The 22,386-nt window shown below is 42.2% G+C and overlaps 1 protein-coding gene and 1 non-coding gene across 2 annotated transcripts in view; one reads left to right on the forward strand and one right to left on the reverse strand.

Moving 5' to 3' along the window:
- Positions 1-22,386, reverse strand: part of LOC126284778 (EF-hand calcium-binding domain-containing protein 4B-like) — a 625,649-nt gene that overhangs the window by 572,086 nt on the left and 31,177 nt on the right. Inside the window, exon 2 of the mRNA XM_049983942.1 lies at positions 16,411-16,529. Coding sequence (XP_049839899.1) covers positions 16,411-16,521 — 111 coding nt within the window. The 5' untranslated portion in view covers positions 16,522-16,529. The remainder of the gene's footprint in view (positions 1-16,410; positions 16,530-22,386) is intronic.
- Trnal-uaa (transfer RNA leucine (anticodon UAA)) lies at positions 10,446-10,528 on the forward strand. Its single transcript has one exon. It is a non-coding gene; the product is annotated as a tRNA-Leu (tRNA).

Genomic DNA, 22,386 nt, shown 5'->3' on the forward strand with positions numbered 1-22,386 from the left:
TAGTGAAATGTAACATATATTTATGAATGCTAGAGCAGTTAAACAGGGGATGCAATCATTATGTGGCCTACTGTAGTCCGTGAGCTTACATAACCATTTGATTGTGTTAGTAACAAGCATGATTTTGAAATGAACGAGCGCATAAGCACCGGATTTGTTGGTAATTGGCCCTATTAGAAAACCAATGTTCAACGAAGACGAGTATAAGGAAGATGCTTCTGAAACTCAAATGGGAATCCGTGGAGGCGAGATGACGTTCTTTCTGCGGAACACCACTCAGAAAATTTAGAGAACTGGCATACCACGTATATTTCTGCTGAGCTCCACGAAGATACGATAAGAGAAATTAGGGCTCGCATAGAGGCATATAGATAGTAGTTTTCCCTCCCTTCTATTTTTGAGTGAAACAGGAAATGAAATGACTAGCAGTGATACAAGGTACCCTCCAACATGCTTCATATGGTGGCCTGCGAAGTATTTGCGTAGATGTATGATAAGTGCAGAAAGAAAATAAGTTCCATTTTCAAATCTGAAAACCGAGTAATTCGAAGGGATTTTCACTGCCTAAACGTGACGTCGGAAAACAAGCTCGTACTACGTGAATGCAGCCGTTTACACCTGCAATGATCTCCGTAGATCTTATCCTTAGATTAGCATAAGCATGAAGTGAGGCAGTAGCTTACAACTGTACTTGCAGCGGTGACGACAAGAAGTAAACTCTCGGTTAAAATAAATGAAGGTAAAATTTGGCTGGATGGAATCAAAGTAATTAGTTAAATTTGTAAAATGTTATAAGGTTAGTTAAAGAATTAAAGAAAATCAACCGTTATCAGCTCACTATGTGATCAAAATCACTGTCATTATAATCACTGTCTGTTAATGGGACAAACGTACGTAACAATGTTTGATGTTGTTGCAAGACTAAAACAGCACAAAATTGGTAAATGTTAGTCCATAGAGATTTCAAACGGATATGTTACAGTGAACAAATACCTTCCAATTGGGTAGCAGCTCTTGGAAATCATTTAGTAGTAATCAAAGAACAACAAAATCTCATCACTAGTAAACGGTTATGTAAATGCAAAAATTCGTGAAGTCACGCACTGTAAAGCTTGCTGCCTTTAATTTAACTCAAAAAGTCTTTTATATTTCTTCATTACTGAATGCTATTGTAATGATATAGCGTCTTTCTATAACCACTTTACTGTAACAATACGTAAGTCAAAACGTCGATAGCAAAAAAAAAAAAAAAAAAAAAAAAAAAAAAAAAAAAAAAAAAAAAAACTGATTGCATAAAATGGAAAACTTATTTATTCATGAAAAGTATACAAAAAATATCTTTTACTGAATCTCGCTGTATTAAGTTCCGTCTTTCAAATTACTGTTTACCGAACTTCAGCACTTCTGTTAATTGTAGTATTGCTAATTGCCTACTTGCACTAGCTTACAACTAACGTTTATTTAACTTTATAAAGAGGAAACATTTCCTTTCATCAAACAAGTATTAGTAAGTTTGAAACTACTTGGCAGATTAAAACTGTGTGCCGGCCGAGACTCGAACTCCGCTGCAGAGTGAAAATCTGTTTCTGGAATTAGTAAGTTCATTTACAAACGTTGATTCGTAGAAAAATACATCGAAAATCAAAACTGCAGGGAAAATTTTTGGTAGTCCACAGAGTTGTTTTGCTACAGTGCTATGCCTCGCTTCAGGCCAAAGAGCTATCCTAGGCAGCACAATGTCGACCTCAGAATGTGAACATACGTGCCTATTTGGATAACACGGAATATAGTGATGATGATAAAGCTCTTAGGAGAGTGTGGAGACGGCCAGATAGCACTGTACGACGCAGTTCCAAGGGTTGAGCAGTCAGGTGGGTCAGTTACGTTTTGGCCCAGTATCGTGTAAGAGAGTCAGGCGCCTCTCATCACTGCTCAAGGTATTTGAGCTCGGTGCAATACCACGACTGGAGCTTCTATCCTAAAGTCTGGCCCTACAGCCAACATTGTGGTGTCCATCTCGGGAACACTTTACTTCAGGAGGAAGGAATCATCCCAATGAGCATGTTTGTGATCAGTTGAAACTTGCAGTGTGTCGTCACAAGAACGATTCTTGACACACTTGATGACCCTCAATTCCACCGACGAGGACAGGGTGAGCCTTGAACAGCGACAGCAAGACCATTCTGTGGTCAACGCACCAACGAGCTTTGGTCTGGCAGAGAAAAAATGGTTCAAATGGCTCTGAGCACTATGGGACTTAACTGCTGAGGTCATCAGTCCCCTAGAACTTAGAACTACTTAAACCTAACTAGCCTAAGGATATCACACACATCCATGCCCGAGGCAGGATTTGAACCTGCGACCGTAGTGGTCGTGCGGTTCCAGACTGAAGCGCCTAGAACCGATCGGTCACGCCGGCCGGCTTGACAGAGAAAGAAGCAAGCGGCAGCTTTGGACGATTTCGAGAATAACGCTTTTCGTTGTCATATATACAGCTATTATGAAAGAAGGGAAAATTAGTCGAGGCGCTTCAAAATGACAATCTTTTTCGAGGAAGCAAATTTTCATTGCAAACTGTGCTGAAAGTTATTCAGTGTTTAACGAAAGCAAAACATTAATGGTAAGGACAGATATAGTTTCATAACGTTACACATTCCTGCGCAGGCTCATGGAAGTAAGATTCGAAAATATATTATGGAGATAGTTGAAAGCTGGATTAATGCCAGCCATTGATTACGTAGAGGCTGGAGTGATGGAACACCAGAGGGGACCATGGCCTATAGGAACAAGGGGTGGATTATTTTTTTACAAGCAAGTACATACGACAGTTTTCTCATAAAATGGTTGTTAATGTTTCGTTCCAAAAACTCCGGTGATTATCACGAACAATGTAGTTTTTCGAAACGGGTTCGAGACATCGCCTATGTGAATCAGTGATCGTTATGGATAATGCCACATATCAGTCCGTTGTTCAAGATAAGACATCAACTTTGGCAGCAAAAAATACCATATCATTCACAGAACGAAAGGATGATAATTGTATTTCAGAGAAGATTTGAAGAAGGCTAAAATGCTCAAAATTGTGATGCAAAGAGACCACAATTTCCAGCATACATAACTGACGAGACTTTTAAAACAGTTATGAAATCGTTCGGCTACTGCCATTCCATTGTCACTTAAGAGATATGGGCGCCAACAAAAATTACGTTGCTCCAGGCAATAAAATGGTTGAAATGACTCTAAGCACTATGGGACTTAACATCTGAGGTCATCAGTCGCCTAGACTTAGAACTACTTAAACCTAACTAACCTAAGGACATCAAACACATCCATGCCCGAGGCAGGATTCGAACCTGCGACCGTAGCAGCAGCGCGGTTCCAGACTGAAGCACCTAGAACCGCTCGGCCACAGCAGCCGGCTCTAGGCAATAAAAAATTCCCCATCTCTGATGTTGAAAATCTCCTTAGCAGCCTTCAATCAAGTGACAAGCGCAACCTGGTCTAAAATTGTGAAAAGCACTGCACATGTAATCAGAGAGACAGCCAAAAACGAAGGCTTTGTGGAAGAAAGCGTAGAAAATTTAATTATTCGTCTGAGAGGCAGTGGTAGTTCGAGTAGTGCTGAAGAACACTATTCTAAATGCGATTCTGACAGTAACGTGAGTGGTGCTTCGCCATTAGCATAACTTCAACACCCTCAGGAATGTAAGGAACATTGAGTATCTTCTTCAGGTTATAAATGGTAATTTATTGATAAATTATTCTTTAGCTCATTATGGAACTAATTAATAATGCTAGTATTTAACAAAGGAAACAAAAAACTGTTGTTGTTGGACGATTTGCGAAATTAATTTTCATTTATATTGTGAAATTTAATAAGTAACTTATAATACTTCATCATATTACATACTAAATAGCTCTTTTCAGTTTTTCAAGGTTATATATGGCAAGTAACAACCGCGTTATAAATTCACACATACAAATACAACCTGCACGTCGTAGACGCTTTTGTTCCTGCTGCTAGAGAACACGTGTTGCAGCGATGGCGCGCGGATGCCGTTAAGCCATGTTCGGCAACATTGCAGCCTGCCGCCTGAACTGTCAATACCGAGCCTTCGAGCCTTCGTCTCTCACGGATTACATGCTACAATGTTCGGCGTGGAGCAACACGGTAGTGAATGTTACCCCGCACCAGATTGTGATTTCACAGATGTGCATCTCTCTACACGTTAGACATGATTTTTCGAGTAAAGGAAATTGTTTCAGAAGGCTTAGGCTTTCTTTCCCTGCTCCTCTTGAACCTGAGACTAACGTCCGTTTACGTTCGCAGATATGCACAAGGTGCAAATTTTTTCACATCACTTTAAACAGGAATCACTGAAGGTTCTGCAGACATTCGTTTTATGCGGTGGTATCTCGGATGTACAGAAAGAGACCTTCCAGGACGATAACGCTCACTCGCATCCTGCAAAGGAGTTATAGAACGAATTCCAGAGTACATGATTCCAGCATTTGCAAATAATTGTACAACACAGTCCCAGCGCACTTGCTTACACGCTGTGATTGGCTGAACTTCAAAAATAGCAATGTGTATCGATACATCGAAAGAAACTAAAAGCTGTAATATGCTTTGAGAGTGAAAGCAAGGTTCTGCAGTCTGTACTCCTTTTATTATGTGTGCGATTGTGGTGCTACAGAAGAATGCTGACGGTTAGCACGGAGAGCTGCATCAAACCAGTCTCTGGACTGAAGACTACCACCACAACAACAACAGCTGTGCGATGGTCCGGTTTCAACCTTGGGTCATTTTCAAGCACGTATCTTAAGGTTTCGGCTAAAAAATGATTCAAATTTGAAACTGGACGAATGCAAAGACAATAAAAAGAATAAAGCCTACTTGGACCGTATTTTGGTTCTCAATACACATTCAGGCTGTGGACGTACACAAAATTAAATTTTTTCGCTTTACTATGCTTTGTGAAAGATAATCTAGGGCTTCAAAACGGGTTGTGCAGCGGACGTTGTGCGAATGTCGCCGGATGTATATAGGATGTACTATAAGAACTGTTGAACAAACCTGTGCAGAAGGCGAATTGTCGGCTTCGGATGACTGGGAGTGATACCGTATGCATCACAAGTGCGATCAATTTTTCATTATTGCTCTAGTGTTTCGGATCTCCGTCAGGTCTGATTAAACGAAGACATAGAAGCAATTCAGGGTCGGGCTGTTTGATTTGTTACCCGTAGATCCGATCACCGCACGAGGAACATGCAGATGCTACGTGAGCTCAGATAAAAAGGTGACTTTCTGTTTCGAAAAAAAAAAAAACTATTGCGAAAATTTAAGAGAACTCTCTTTTGCGGCTCACTGCAGATCGACTCCGTTCCCTCCAAGGTATTAAGGACCACGAAGACAAGGGAAACTTGGGGTCGTGGGGAAGCATGCAGAAAGTCTTGCGAGTGCAACTGCAACGGGGACGGCTAGTCCTGGTACAGGCTGCTCTAAGCCGAGCACCGTACACTGGCTGGCAGAGTATGTCTGTAGCTGTAGAAACATTCTAAAGTAGTACTCATGCATTCTACTAAATTAGTGAATCGGAGACGTTCAACTGCCCCCTGTGCTCCTACTCCAGTTGGGCTGCATTTGAGAGTTAGGAAGAGGGCGCTGCCTTGTTCCTTGATGAGTGGAGAGCAAACCGCGCGCTGATCGCAGCTACAGCAGCTTGGCGATGGCCGGTTCTCTTGGTCGTGTCGGCGGTGGACGAATGGACCGTGCTGTGGGCGGACGTGATGAGTGCATCCGGGCCATTCCTGGTCAGCAGATAAATCGTTACGGCGGTTGTATAGAGTGACACTATCCGTCTGCTAGTATGGCTTTTTATAGCTCGGGTTTGGTGTTCTTTCGAGATCCACCCTGGCGCCACTTAATTTATCGCCACCCCAAGTGCTGCCAATCTCAGAACTTGGCAGACATTATTGTGGCTCATCTGCTCCAAGACAGATTAAGTTTGGAAATTTTGGAAATTTTTGGTAAGGCCTTAAGGGACCAAACTGAAGAGGTCATCGGTCCGTAAGCTTACACACTACTTAACCTAACTTACGCTAAGGACAACACAGACGCCCCTGTCCGAGGGAGGGCTCGAACCTCCGACGAGGGAAGCCGCGCGGACCGTGACAAGACGCCCTAGACCGTCGGCTACCCCGCACGGCTTTAAGTTTAATTAATTAGTTGTTATGAAGTCCCTTTAAATCGTCTGCCTTCTGAACTGTTAAAGTTTTGTGGTTCATCACCCGCCGCCGTACACAAGTCGCCAACGCACTTCTGTGCGGTGGGGCTCGACAGAGAGGTAAGCCAGTTCTGACGCTGGTGGGGGAAGGGGAAACTTCCTGAACACCAGTCTTTGCGCCAATGTCCTAGTTTAAATTCCAAACCTGTCTGCAGTGCCTCATGAAGTGAGGAAATTTGACACCGCTGATGGTGATCCGTACGTGGAACAGTGACGTTTAGTTCGGAGGCTATTTGCCAGCACCGGCTTTCCACCCTCTCCCTTCCTTTCATCCACAACAGCACAAACGCAACACAACACTACACCACACTGTAGAAGCAGTATCATAGACGTCCGCACGACACAGATACAAACCTGACATTTGATAGCGACGTAAGACTCCTGCAATTGCGCCCTTAAGCTCAGTTCCTGACTCCGCGACTAATGTGAACTGAGTGGTTCAGCAAGTGCACTTCGACACAACCAATCCCAGCCTTTCACTACCCCTCCTGGTTAGCTGGATTGACAAATACTGCCTAACAAAAAGAGCTGAGAACTCAGAAGGAGAGGAGGATACCAACTTGACGGGTAGAAAGTGTATACAACACTAGAGGGAAAAATGACCTTTATTATCCGTTATTGAAGCTGTCAGTTGCTCAAAAAGGACTTCATTATTTAGCAACAAAAATATGTGATCTTTCGCCCAACAACATAAAGCGTCTAGCAGGTAGCAGATCAAGTCTTAAATCTAGCTTAAAATCATTTCTTTTGGACAACATCTTCTACTGCATGGACGAGTTTCTGTTTTAGAAATGGTAAAAAAAATGTACCTCTAAATGTAGTTGCATGAGTAGAACTAAAAATTTCAGTAATATTAATATTAGCACTATTCATGTGTGTATGTATATCTTGTAATCTGACTTGTTTAACATCATATCGACAAAATAATCGGGAAAATGATCTACAGAACATGACACAACTAAAACTAAAGCTATCTGAGTGATTACAAAATCGAGTCAGGTGCAAGTGTACAAGGCTCTTGGCAGTATGTGCCTACTACCCTCTGGCCTGAATGAGTCCGCTCCTTCGATTGAGAACGGTGTCATGTACCCGTTGCATCATCTCCAGGGGCAAGAGCTGTTGAAACTGGTGCTTAATATCCTAGATACTGCCAAATAGAAGTAGTTGATGATAGGGATAGTACCTCAGCATCACGCGGACAATTCACACAAACACGTGCGATGTGTGGACGAGCGCTATCCTGTCACATGAGAGGTAACACATGAAGAAGCAGTACGTCCGTCACGTAGCGTTTTGCCTTCGGTGTTCTCTTCAACACTATCAGCTAGGGGTAGCATCGCTGTGTCTCTCCAACACTTTGGAAAAATGAGGCCACTCCCAAGTCGCCGCCCAAACTCGCTGAAGAAGTTGTCCGGGACAGTGCAGAACCGCTGTTCAGCGCTGAATACAGAAAGTGTGACGCCATTCATCAACAATCGATGCCTCCCCGTCACGGCACCTCTGCAAACGCATCCGTTTGTGTCACTGGCAGACAACGCATTCCTCGGTCTGGCTGCTGTTAGTCTCCGACCTGTGGTGTGTTATGACTCATAACACAGACCGTAGCAGGTGCAGACGTGTCGGGGTGCCTAGTGCACAGTAAACCGACCCTCCCTTGTGATGGTAAACTTGGTCGATCGTAACCTTGACGACAGATATGTCTGCGTCACGTTTCAATGCAGTCCATCATCAGACCAATGTCACGCGAGTACAAATCTAGATTGGACCAGCAAGCTGAATGAAGTCCAGCAACGAGACCCGATTCAAACATTGTCAGACACTGACAACGCTTTCTCACATCAGTACTCGGAATCACCGTGTCTTTCACAGTGATCATTCACCATGTGATGCTGTTCACCCCTCCTGCATACCCTACCAGGCATGGTAATTTCACTAAACTCGTACAAAAGTACTGCGCTCTGGTGGCCGTTCACCCATCAGAGAGAATTACAGCTCGAAGCTTTTAACAAACCTACCGATGGTGTATACGTGTACAAAGTTACGATGACATGCGGCCACATCTGCTGCGTACTTCACTTCTTTCGTCAAGCGTGTATTTTTGGTTAACCCTATGCGCTAGTTAAACGCGGCCTCATCCTTGAGCTTGAAATCTCATCGCGGCAACAAATTTTTGGGACAATGGTGTGAAGAAGGATTTGGAGACTGTAGTGGAGTATAACTGAATTAGCAGGAAAAGATGTTTAAGTAAATCGAAGGATCCGCCTCGGGTTTGGTTAAATCACGTCGGGAAACATCTCAAAGCTCAGTAAAGTGTGTTTTACGGCCTTTGCCGGTGAGGATATAATATTATGACATTTCCTCATTGCTGATTTCTTTCTTTTTGTGGGGCTAAAGTCATGTAGAATTTTCGGAATGTTATTACCGGCATTTGACAGTACGACAGTAAGGAGTATATTTATTTCCCGATCTATATTTCGGCCTTAGACCATTTTCATGTTGAGAATCGTATGACTAAGGCCGTAATCTAGATCGTGAAATAAACATATTCCATATAGTCAAATGGCGATAATATCATTTCGAAAATTCTACTCACTGATAACTTTTTATGCACTGGAATAGCATTCTGGATAGTCCTAAATTTCTGTGAGACTCTTTTATTGATGGCGACAGGAAACAATCGTTAGCGTGTTGCACCGTGTCCCATTCATAGTTTGGATGGACTCCAAACAATAAGGAACGGTACGTGAGCTCCACATCTGAAGAAGACAATATATTTTACATAACCATAATATTCAAACAATATTTATAAAATTGAATTCTGATGGCCAAGATAAACAATTAACTGAATGTCTGTAAAAAGGTCTAGTTGGCATTTATGTTTATACTCGTAGTCTATGAGATGTCTGTTGACTGTGTTTAGGTTTCTCTTTTTGTAGAAAGGAACTTAATGTCTTCATCGTCACCAGGTGTTGAATCTCTGTATTACAGATAAAAAGAAACCTGAAAGAATTTTTCGAAATGTATCTGCCGTGAAATACTGCGTCTGATTTAAGAGTCAGGGAATTCGTCTGATGCGCTATGACGAAGCTCAGCGTGTAGTATGATCGGGGTATTCTCGCTATGTAGTGCATTAACAGGCAGTTCCGTTTCTTAAAAATTTACGTGAATCGCAAAGACCGCGTTGCATGATTCGACCAAGCCCGTCATCCTACCCGCTTCCCTGTGTCTTACGTCGAGAAAATTCCTGGTATATGAAGTAGGACTCAATAATTATCGAGGAATTCACTGAAAGTATCTTAATTAAATAGATAATTATATATTTTCAGAATTTTCACAATTCACAACTTCAGCATCCTTCAATACAGTGTGTAGATTCCCGTCCCGTATTGGACGTAATTTTCCTTTAAATAGAAATAATCCGAAGAAAATCTCTTTATGTTCATTGAGCTATCCCACGTAGTAAGTGTCGTTCGTTCCACAGAGTACATAGCGAAGTCGTTGCAGTCATTTCTATTATCAACGCTGACCGCGCTCGGCCGCGCAGCAAAACTTCGCGTAATATACGCTTAAAACACACGCCGAGAAGTTCATAGAAGAATGGGAAAAGTATAACACCTATGGACATTTTCGCAACACTGTGTAACAAGAATCAAAACAATGATTCAGAAACAGAAACAGACACTTCGGCAACATGCTTGTATTTTTACCTTTAGTGACAACTAACACATTCTGATGTCTATAGTGTGTGTCTTTTTAATCACGTATCTGTAGGTTCAAAAGGTCTCTATGATCCACGTTCACAAAAATACTTCTACATTACTTAATGGATGTAGGAAAAGTGTACGAATGCCTGCCTTTATCTCTGCAGCTCATTTCCATCACAACTACATCATGTCCACGTCTTGCTTCATTTTCTATTGCTGTAAGTTACTCACAAGGTGAGCAAACAGGTATTCAGCAACGATCACTCCTCGGCAGAAATTTCCGATCGCTGAGCAAATAGTCTACCGGAGAATACGAGACGCAGGCCAATGTTTGGTGAGTGCGTCGGCGGCGAGCGCCTATACGTAACGTACACTAAAATATCCGTAGCTGTCCGTACGGCCAGCAAGAGCTGCAGAACGGGAAAAGCATAATATGTGCCAAAATCACAACGTAGCCAGGTTGGCCGAGCGGTTAAGGCGCCAGACTTAAGTTCTGGTTCCCAATAGGGAGCGTGGGTTCGAACCCCACACCTGGCACTATATTTTTACACTTTGCGTTCAGCGCCGATCCTCTCTACATGAACGGGCAGATATCGCTAAAGCTGTCTTACGTCCAACTCATTAATAGTAGTGCATTACAAAAAACACTATTTTCATAATTTAAAAAATTGGTTACTGATACAATATCAGTATAAACATTCATGTTTAGGATGGAAACCTGTCATTGCTCTGAACTTTCACTTGAAAGCTTGTTTACTCCGCGTACTATCCTTCTCTTATATCCTATACCATGTTTTGGAACAGCTCCGTCTGTGGCTTTGCAAGCAATATTCTTCACCCAGAAAATACCAATTGGAACTATTTGAAGTGTGAGTTCGTTAGCTTTTAGCAGAGTGTCTCGAATACTGTGAGAGTATGCTATCGTGTTTTTCTGTTTATTAATCTTTCTTTTTTTAATTTTTTGACGCCTTTGCATGAATTATGGAGAGGCACATTCAATAATAGTAGCGTCTGCTGCTGGGAAGTACCCACACAACATTAGTTTGACAGCGCGTTCGGTGTACATTGAGACCTGGTCCAGAGCAACATAATATGTAACATTCAAAAACATTTTTAGGAGTGAAATTACATTAAGATCCTAACAGTAAAAGACTTGACTATGGTCGAGCGATGTAAACACATAAGAGCGTCACATTTTTTCTGTGTAATGATACATGCGGTATTAGCAGCGACGGTATAAATATTTCATGAGTCAATACTAGCGCTTTGCAGCCACTGACACATGGTTTCATCACAACACACGTTTCGTTTTGTTCAGTGAAAATATCGACAATGGTAGGATTTTTCAAGTCCGTTTCCGGACACGGATCTGAAGTTTACATGCAAGTTTCAAAACAATTTTCAAATTACACATCGGCACTCTAATTACGAAATAACGAAAATCGGACACGTTAAACGATGATCAAAGAAACACAGAATAGCGAAGTTCACTAATAACTGTATCAGTACGGCAATATTTATGAGATGGCCAACAACACAGGTCAAGAGAAGCCATGGGGAAGAAGGAAGCGAGAGAAAGACTGTTTCCCCGCTCCATGCCTTACCGCCTCCCTCTCACCAACATTTTTGGCAGCTACATGCAAGAAAAACGCATTTACACTTCTGTGTAACTTGGAACACTGAAAAATTAGGGGGGGGGGGGGGGGGGGGATGGATTTCAACAATGGTTTATTTCATATGCAGGAAACAAAAAGCTGTACTGCAGTCAACTATCGGCGAACAGATTTGAATGTGAGTGGGATCCTGTGAATGTTGTGAAACTTAAGAGAGGGAGAAAGGAGGGGAGGGCAGAAGAAGATACTCCAGGTTTCTTTTCTGGGTCTGTTGTTTTTGTCAATACGCAACGCGTAGCAACACGATACTGACTACCGCAACCACGACTGTATGTTTGTCTCAAATTTTACACTGGTTGGCCGTATCAGCCGTGATCATGGGATGGAAGAAATTTTACACTGGTTGGCCATATCAGCCGTGATCATGGGATGGAAGAAATTTTACACTGGTTGGCCGTATCAGCCGTGATCATGGGATGGAAGAAATTTTACACTGGTTGGCCGTGTCAGCCGTGATCATGGGATGACAGAAATTTTACACTGGTTGGCCGTATCAGCCGTGATCATGGGATGGAAGAAATTTTACACTGGTTGGCCGTATCAGCCGTGATCATGGGATGGAAGAAATTTTACACTGGTTAGCCGTATCAGCCGTGATCATGGGATGGAAGAAATTTTACACTGGTTGGCCGTATCAGCCGTGATCATGGCATGGAAGAAATTTTACACTGGTTGGCCGTATCAGCCCTGATCATGGGATGGAAGAAATTTTACACTGGTTGGCCGTGTCAGCCGTGATCATGGGATGGAAGAAATTTTACACTGGTTGGCCGTATCAGCTGTGATCATGGGATGGAAGAAATTTGACACTGGTTGGCCGTATCAGCCGTGATCATGGCATGGAAGAAATTATACACTGGTTGGCCGTATCAGCCGTGATCATGGGATGGAAGAAATTTGACACTGGTTGGCCGTATCAGCCGTGATCATGGCATGGAAGAAATTATACACTGGTTGGCCGTATCAGCCGTGATCATGGGATGGAAGAAATTTTACACTGGTTGGCCGTATCAGCCGTGATCATGGGATGACAGAAATTGTACACTGGTTGGCCATATCAGCCGTGATCATGGGATGGAAGAAATGTTACACTGGTTGGCCGTATCAGCCGTGATCATGGGATGGAAGAAATTTTACACTGGTTGGCCGTATCAGCCGTGATCATGGGATGGAAGAAATTTTACACTGGTTGGCCGTATCAGCCGTGATCATGGGATGGAAGAAATGTTACACTGGTTGGCTGTATCAGCCGTGAACATGGGATGGAAGAAATTTTACCTTCGAGAGGTTGTAGAGAAACAAATCGAGGATAGGAACAAGTGTTCAGAAACGTGATTCAACGATGCTATAAAAGCTTGCTTACAGGGGGAGAGAGTTCTTTAACTTGTCAAAGTTTTTAATGTGTTTATCAACTCATTAGAGATCTAAAAGGGTTCTTCAATGATTAAGTTCTCATCATCTGACAGATACCTTACTTTGTTACTTTATGGAAAAGTTTAAATTAAATGGATCATCTTTAACTTTCTTTGTCCTGTAATGTTATGCTCATACTTTTTGGTTAGATCTGAGTAAGTCAATTTTATTGTGTCTTTTCAGTTAATCAAAAAGTGTTACGATAGGCAAGCTGTGTGGATGCTGTTGTAGTTGTGTAATTACTTACTTACTGTTCTTCTACTTTGAGTGTTGCTCATTCTCAGTAGCACAGTATTGTGAATATGAACATATATGATGATGAAAATTTGTGTTCATGTTCTCACCGGCATTTTGCAGATCACCTAGCCCATCTTACTTTTATTTAAAACTTTTCCTAACTTTTTTTATATATTGTAATATTCGAGTATAATTCAGTGTCGCATACCTGCCAAGTATAAAAGTCGCTTCAGTGGAAGTTGTTTGTTCCTGCGGAACGTGATATGTTGATAGCCTGCACCCATGGTGGGTAGCAAACAGTGTGTGTGGGAGGGAAGTCACGTGATGTCAGCTGGGAATGTCGGACCTCTGGCACCTGCTTCTCCAAGTAGCTAGCCATGACGCACATCCTCTCCTTCAGTTTCCTTCGTACTTAGTTCCGGCAGGAAATTAACATTATCTTGTGGCTGCCAAAACTGGTTAATAGCCTCATAGATAGACCTGGATGTGGCCATTCGTATTCCGTGCACCTGAATACACTGGTTTCATTAGTTTTAAATGAACTCACTCAATTATAAAAATCCCTTTCTCTGGTTCCCTTCGACACCTGCTCACTGCGCTGGTGAAAATTCGAAAGACGGAGCGGAGGAATAGTTTTGATGCCAGCAAAGTAAGAACGCAATTGGAACAGCGACTAAAAGTAAATACAAACTATGTCACTTTACGATCCCTTTAGAAAAATCGTATATGCCATGATAAAGTTGATTTTCAGGTGCGGTATAACCGGATCTGGCCTGAAAATTGTCAACATAATGAGTCGTGTTGAATGATTCCACGTTCTACAAAGAGTGTCCTAGGACGACTGGTCAGTGTTCAGCGATATCACAGGAACGATCATGTGAAGCAAAAAAGACTACACAAAATTGACTTTAAAACGCATACATTAAGGGCGATGAGCACGTTTCCGATACTGTGAAATAAATCTCTTTTACAGTAAGCGCTTTGCTTTCCACATTTTGGCAGGAGGTAGTATGGGCCAAAACAATAAGAAATTGTCTAAACATGGGCTCTGAAATACGTATCTTAAGAGCTATCAGCACTTATTCAAAATAACAGATGTGTTTTACGGCAGCGAAGATGAACAACTGCTCATAGCTCATAAGGGATGCACTTTATAACTCATGTCTACTGAACACTTTTTATTGTTTTGATCCACAGTATCACCTCTCAAATATGGAAAGCAAAGAGCTTGCAACAGAAGAGATTTGATTCATATTATCGTAGACGAAGACATTTTTGCTTCCAATGATCGCTCATGTCATATCCCTTAATATTAACCATTCCTCTTGGGACAGCCTGTATAGGCAGAGTGACAGTGCACGCCAGCCTCTAGTTCCCCGTTTTGTTCTTGGTTGTATGGGCAGCCATTTGAAATAAAGTATGTTGTAGGAAATAACACCTGCCACAAGACCATCCCTTTCGCATAAAAACTGAGTTTTAGACGCTGACGGTAGGCTTAGTGGTTTGCACACTATTGAAGTCCTGAGTTCAGTGACGTCAGTTGAGTTGAGGCGATCCTGCCTTGGAGGCGGTTAAGTGGGAGGTGTCTCAGAGCTGGATAGTGACAGATGGCGACGCGAGACTGGACGCACACCTAGTTTACGTATCAGCCGATAGAGGACAGTATTGGATAGGGGCACTGTGATTGTAATTTCGATCGTGCCCACTAGAGTGTACTAAAGTAATAGAATATTTTTCATAAACTGTTCTAGCATTTTCATAAAGTGTTATTATGTCTTTTTGTGTATGTAAAATGTTATAAATGTGTTTTAGCAGTATTAATGATGCGTGAGTGTGGTTTAAGGTTAATATTAAGATAATTGTTTAACGAGTTATGTAGTGAGATTTAGTGTGGGAACATTTCGAAGAATAGATTTCGTTGAATTGATTTGTAAAGTAAGTTTATGGTAAAGGGAAAGTTAATTCAGGTATAAATAACAATAATAAATAAGTTTATGCGTAAGCAAAACGTCAGCATATTAGATAATTACGTCGGTAAAAAGTGCAATCGTTAGGTTTACTATTTTGCGACTGATTATTGATGAAAAACGCGGACTGACGCGGGAGAATGTTGTTTTTGTATTGGCTGTTGAGTAAACTGACCAATGGGAAAGCAGTATTCTTCGCGCGCCTTTCACTGTTGGCAGAGAAGACTTAGAGTATTCTAAAAATGAGTGGAAGCTTAGCCATGAAACAATTCGGAAGTGTGTAGTAGTAGTTCCGACGGAAGCGATAAGTTGCCCAATCTAGCAGTGTTTCATACATCAAAAGTGTGGTAAAGTGAAGGCATAACTATTACAATGGACGTGTAGAAATTTCGAAATTTCTAAGTGAATTTTGTGACGAGAAAAGACATACATTCCGCGTGGCGTATTTAGCAGGTCGGTGGCTATAAACTGTGACTGCGTTAGGTACCGACTGACTTAATATTTGGCGAGCATTCTCAATCAAAAACAATCAGTATTTTTGTAGCTATTACGTTTCGGGAAATGCGACACCATAAACTTGATAACGTGAGTGAAATGGGTTGTGAGTAACTGTGTTAAGGCTAGCAAGGGCTTGGCATTGATACTTATTCACCTAAGTTTCAGAATATATTAACTGAGGACAAAATTTCCAACCTTTCATTTCGTGTGAAAACTTTCTCCTGAACTGTAGATTAGTGACTTTAATTGCAGCCTGGTTCACGTAGAAGTACAGTGGGTTTCGCTCGGCTGTCCTACTGATGATCTGCTGAGACAATGTTTACAGGTAGGTGCAGGTTCGTCGTAAAGGGACGGAAAGAACCCCGCCCCCGCAGAGTCAGTACTACAATTGAAGTATGCTGTCCCAAGAATTGCCTAGCGGCAAACACAATCCCCTCCCTGTAACTTCTACGCTCTTAAGCGTACTACGCCCATCTTAATCAACACACCCTGTACAATCCCTCGTAGTCTATGATATCGTTTTTTTTTTTATACTCTATACACAAACTAATCACCACTAAACACGCAGAATAGCCACGGTTGCCTTGGTCTCGCGGGTCCAATAATTACTTCAATGACTGTTGCACGCTACCTGCATGTCCCTGCGGACGATGAAGCCCTTGCGCTCGGCGTCGGACAGCAGGAAGAGGCGCTGCGCGCGCTCCGTCACCAGCTGCTCCAGCGCCGTCTCCGCGCCGTCCATGGCCGCTCCTGCCGAACACGAGAGACAACCGCCACGTCACACACGGCCTCTGGAGCAAGTACATATTGCAACGCGCAGCACTCCTTTGTACATCGTGGGCGGAACGTGAAACTGGCGCGGAAACATTTCGTGCACTTTCAGGTAGGCAACCGAACTTACATCTTATAACCGAGGTGGGGATGACGTAAGTTTGGCTGCCTACCTTAGGGTGCATGAAACGTTATCCGCTCCAGTTTTTACATTCTGCCCACCCTGTATTATTGGATGGCGTTGGGCGATTGTAAGGAAATACGATAAGACGCTCAGACTAGGGTTACTAACTTAGGGTAACACAGTCACACTCCTGCAAACAAAATTGATTTCTTTATTTTTCAGCTTCAGGTCACATAAACAGTACCGTAACAAGCTTCGATATCTTTGCAAAACATCATCAGATGAGTCGAGTTCATTACATGCTCAAATTGTTCTCCGAAAACCATATCTACCACCTAATTTTCATCTACTTTCTCTACAAAGATACAATAGAACAGCGTTAAATTCCACGCACATAGCATGCTGTCGGGGTCTGACGTGCTTATTTAATGATCCTGAGAAAGTCTATTAGAATGTAAAAAGTACAGTTATTTTAATGTTACAGAATCTATACAAATATAAATGTAAATGTTCGTTTATTCAAAATTTTAAATCGTCGATAGATCTTCTACATCTACAGCTACATCTATACTCCGCAAGCCACCTGACGGTATGTGGCGGAGAGTACCTTGAGTACCTCTATCGGTTCTCCCTTCGATTCCAGTCTCGAATTGTTCGTGGAAAGAAAGATTGTCGGTATGCCTCTGTGTGGGCTCTAATCTCTCTGATTCTATCCTAATAGTTTTTTCGCGAGATATACGTAGGAGGGAGTAATATACCGATTGACTCCTCGGTGAAGGTATGTTTTCGAAACTTCAACAAAAGCCCGTACCGAGCTACTGAACATCTCTCTTGCAGAGTCTTCCACTGGAGTCTATCTTTCATCTCCGTAACGCTTTCGCGATTACTAAATGATCCAGTAACGTCTATACGTTGGATCTATCTCTTCTATCAACCCTATCTGGTACGGATCCCACACCGGTGAGCAGTATTCAAGTGTACTGTAACCTACTTCCCTTTTTTTGGGACTGAATTTCCATAGGATTCTTCCAAAACATCTGTCTGGCATCTGCTTTACCGACGATTAATTTTGTATGATCATTCTATTGCAAATCACTCCTAATGCCTACTCCCAGATAATTTACGGAATTAACTGCTTCCAATTGCTGACCTGCTATATGGTAGCTAAATGATAAAGGATCTTTCTTTCTATGTATTCGCAGCACGTTACTCTTGTCTAGATTGAGATTCAATTGCCATTCACTGCACCATGCGTCAATTCGTTAAGGATCCTGCATTTCAGTACAATTTTCCATTGTTACAACCTCTCGATGTACTACAGCACATCCGCTAAAAGCCTTCCGATGTTGTCCACAAGGTCATTTATATATATTGTGAATAGCAACGGTCCTACGACACTCCTCTGCGGCACACCTGAAATCACTCTTACTGCGGAAGACTTCTCTTCTTATCTAGGAACTCTTCAATCCAATCACACAATTGATCTGATAGTCCATATGCTCTTACTTTGTTCATTAAACGACTGTGGGGAACTGTATCAAAGGCCTTGAGGAAATCAAAAAACACCGCATCTACCTTCATAAGTCTCTTCGAAATTTTGACACACAGTTGCATTCGGAAACGTACGTGTTTTTACATATCTGTTGTTAATGTATGTATATCTATTGTTAATATATGTAACATATAAATAGATATGTACCATTACCAAAAATCTCAAAAGCGCACTCCACCAATTTAATTCAAATTTTACACGTTACTGCAATAATCTTATGGACACTTACCGCCAATGTATTTTTAATATATGTATAATATAGAAACGTTGTTATTTAACAAGACAGTTGTATTTGTGGCTTATAGGCTAATGATTAGAATACTACGACAGGATCTAAATTTGCAATAACAATAAACATGGCTTAAGGTCAGAGAGGGGGAGGGGTAGGAGGTGGAAATAGGCGTAGGAGGAACTTGATGTAGAAAACGGAAAAGAGGTAATAGAGAGAGGAGAACATGTACACAGAAGCGAGGAAGGAAGTGGTGGACAGAGAGAGGGCCCAGAAGGAGATGGAGACAGGGGGGTGAAGACGATGGGCATAGAGTTAGGGGGGAGGAGGTGATGAACAGACTGAGGGGGGAGGAGAACGTGTAGAGAGAGAAGGGAGAAGAGGATGGACAGCGATAGAGGGAGGAGGAGAGGAGAGGAGAGGGGGAAGGAAGAGGAGATGGAGAAAGAGAGGGGCAGAAGGAGATGAACAGGTAGAGATGGGAGAACGACATTATTACTTATATACGGGAAGTACATGTTAGAAACGTATGCTTTCTCTCTCCTTTCTTTTCCATTGAACCATACTGAGCCACATTTCTGTGTGGTATAGGCTCATCCTTAACTTGATATTATTTTTATTATTACGAAAACGATAAAATTTCTTTCAAAGAAAGAAGGAAGCCATTACGCCCAAGGAAGGCAAAGTTTTTGCACCTGTCGTTCCATTTGGCGAACGCCTTTTGTACAAGCGAAAGGTGCAGTAGGCAGACCCGGCGGACGGCGTTGAGACAGGAGTAAAAGCTAGTCTTGGCGCGCTTCATTTTGGGGAACACTTTTTATGCAGGCAAACGTTAACCGCATACGCTCTGAGCAACGAAGAGTGGACTACCAGCAGCGATAGTGAGAGGTCGTGTTTTGGTGCAGTACGCACGACATTACTATTTTGTGGGGAGTACCCTTGTTCTAGGGGTAGCGTCTATGATACATAATCAAAACGTCTTCGGTCTCGGATTCGATCCCCGCCACTGCCTAAATTTTGAAAAATAATCAGCATTGGCGGCCGAAGACTTCCGGCATAAGAAGTCAGCCTCATTCTGCCAACGGCCTTGTCAAAGAGGGCGGAGGAGCGGATAGAGGTTCAGGGCACTCTCTTGTCCTAGGGGTGGGAAATTGCCCCTAAAGGCGGAAGAATCAGCAATGATCAACGACATGAGGATGTAGAAAGCAATGGAAACCACTGCATTATAGACACGTAACGTGTATCCACAAGACATGTGGCCTGTAGTTGAAGAAGTGTCATGATGATCTCTCCATTGGCAAAAGATTCCGGAATATTCCCGCATTCGGATCTCCGGGAGGGGACTGCCAAGGAGGAGGTTACCATGAGAAAAAGATTGAATAATCAACGAAAGGATAATGTTCTACGAGTCGGGGCGTGGAGTGTCAGAAGCTTGAACGTGGCAGGGAAACTAGAAAATATGAAAAGGGAAATGCAAAGGCTCAATCTAGATATAGTAGGGATCAGTGAAATGAAGTGAGAGGAAGACAAGGATTTCTGGTCAGATGAGTATCGGGTAATATCAACAGCAGCAGAAAATGGTATAACAGGTGTAGGATTCGTTATGAATAGGAAGGTAGGGCAGAGGGTGTGTTACTATGAACAGTTCAGTGACCGGGTTGTTCTAATCAGAATCGACAGCAGACCAACACCGACAACGCAAGCTGAAGATGAACAGATAGAGAAAGTGTATGAGGATATTGAAAGGGTAATGCAGTATGTAAAGGGGGACGAAAATCTAATAGTCATGGGCGACTGGAATGCAGTTGTATGGGAAGGAGTAGAAGAAAAGGTTACAGGACTAAGGAATAGCGCAGTAGGCAACACAGTTGAAGAGGAATGGACGTCACTAAAAAGGGCCATCATAGAAGTTGGGAAGGAAAACATAGGTACAAAGAAGGTAGCTGCGAAGAAACCAGGGGTAACAGAAAAAATACTTAAGTTGATTGATGAAAGGAGGAAGTACAAACACGTTCCCGGAAAATCAGGAATACAGAAATACAAGTCGCTGAAGAATGAAATAAAGAGGAAGTGCAGGGAAGCTAAGACGAAATGGCTGCAGGAAAAATGTGAAGACATCGAAAAAGATATGATTGTCGGAAAGACAGACTCAGCATACAGGAAAGTCAAAACAACCTTTGGTGACATTAAAAGCAACGTTGGTAATATTAAGAGTGCAACGGGAATTCCACTGTTAAATGCAGAGGAGAGAGCAGATAGGTGGAAAGAATACATTGAAAGCCTCTATGAGGTTGAACATTTGTCTGATGTGATAGAAGAAGAAACAGGCGTCGATTTAGAAGAGATAGGGGATCCAGTAGTAGAATCGGAATTTAAAAGAGATTTGGAGGACATACGGTCAAATAAGGCAGAAGGGGTAGATAACATTCCATCAGAATTTCTAAAATCATTAGGGGAAGTGGCAACAAAACGACTATTCATGTTGGTGTGTAGAATATATGAGTCTGGCGACATACCATCTGACTTTCGGAAAAGTATCATCCAAACAACTCCGAAGGCGGCAAGAGCTGACAAGTGCGAGAATTATCGCACAATCAGATTAATAGCTCATGCATCGAAGCTACTTACAAGAATAATATACAGAAGAATGGAAAAGAAAATTGAGAATGCGCTAGGTGACGATCAGTTTGGCTTTAGGAAAAGTAAAGGCACGAGAGAGGCAATTCTGACGTTACGGCTAATAATGGAAGCAAGGCTAAAGAAAAATCAAGACACGTTCATAGGATTTGTCGACCTGGAAAAAGCGTTCGACATTATAAAATGGTGCAAGCTGTTCAAGATTCTGAAAAAAGTAGGGGTAAGCTATAGGGAGAGACGGGTCATATACAATATGTACAACAACCAAGAGGGAATAATAAGAGTGGACGATCAAGAACGAAGTACTCGTGTAAAGAAGGGAGTAAGACAAGGCTGTAGCCTTTCGCCCCTACTCTTCAATCTGTACATCGAGGAAGCGATGTTGGAAATAAAAGAAAGGTTCAGGAGTGGAATTAAAATACAAGGTGAAAGGATATCAATGATACGATTCGCTGACGACATTGCTATCCTAAGTGAAAGTGAAGAAGAATTAAATGATCAGCTGAACGGAATGAACAGTCTAATGAGTACACAGTATGGTTTGAGAGTAAATCGGAGAAAGACGAAGGTAATGAGAAGTAGTAGAAATGAGAACAGCGAGAAACTTAACATCAGGATTCATGGTCACGAAGTCAATGAAGTTAAGGAATTCTGTTACCTAGGCAGTAAAATAACCAATGACGGACGGAGCAAAGAGGACATCAAAAGCAGACTCGCTATGGCAAAAAAGGCATTTCTGGCCAAGAGAAGTCTACTAATATCAAATACCGGCCTTAATTTGAGGAAGAAATTTCTGAGGATGTACGTCTGGAGTAGAGCATTGTATGGTAGTGAAACATGGACTGTGGGAAAACTGGAACAGAAGACAATCGAAGCATTTGAGATGTGGTGCTATAGACGAATGTTGAAAATTAGGTGGATTGATAAGGTAAGGAATGAGGAGGTTCTACGCTGAATCGGAGAGGAAAGGAATATGTGGAAAACACTGATAAGGAGAAGGGACAGGATGACAGGACATCTGCTAAGACATGAGGGAACGACTTCCATGGTACTGGAGGGAGCTGTAGAGGGCAAAAAGTGTAGAGGAAGACAGAGATTGGAATACGTCAAGCAGATAATTGAAAACGTAGGTTGCAAGTGCTACTCTGAGATGAAGAGGTTAGCACAGGGGAGGAATTCGTGACGGGCCGCATCAAACCAGTCAGTAGACTGATGACCCCCCCCCCCCCCCCCCAAAAAAAAAAAACATGTGCACGTGTTATTGGAAGAAATCGTTTACTAACGATTCTGCATT

The sequence above is a fragment of the Schistocerca gregaria genome, chromosome 1 (assembly GCF_023897955.1).
Source record: "Schistocerca gregaria isolate iqSchGreg1 chromosome 1, iqSchGreg1.2, whole genome shotgun sequence".
NCBI classification, from domain to species: Eukaryota; Metazoa; Arthropoda; class Insecta; order Orthoptera; family Acrididae; genus Schistocerca; species Schistocerca gregaria.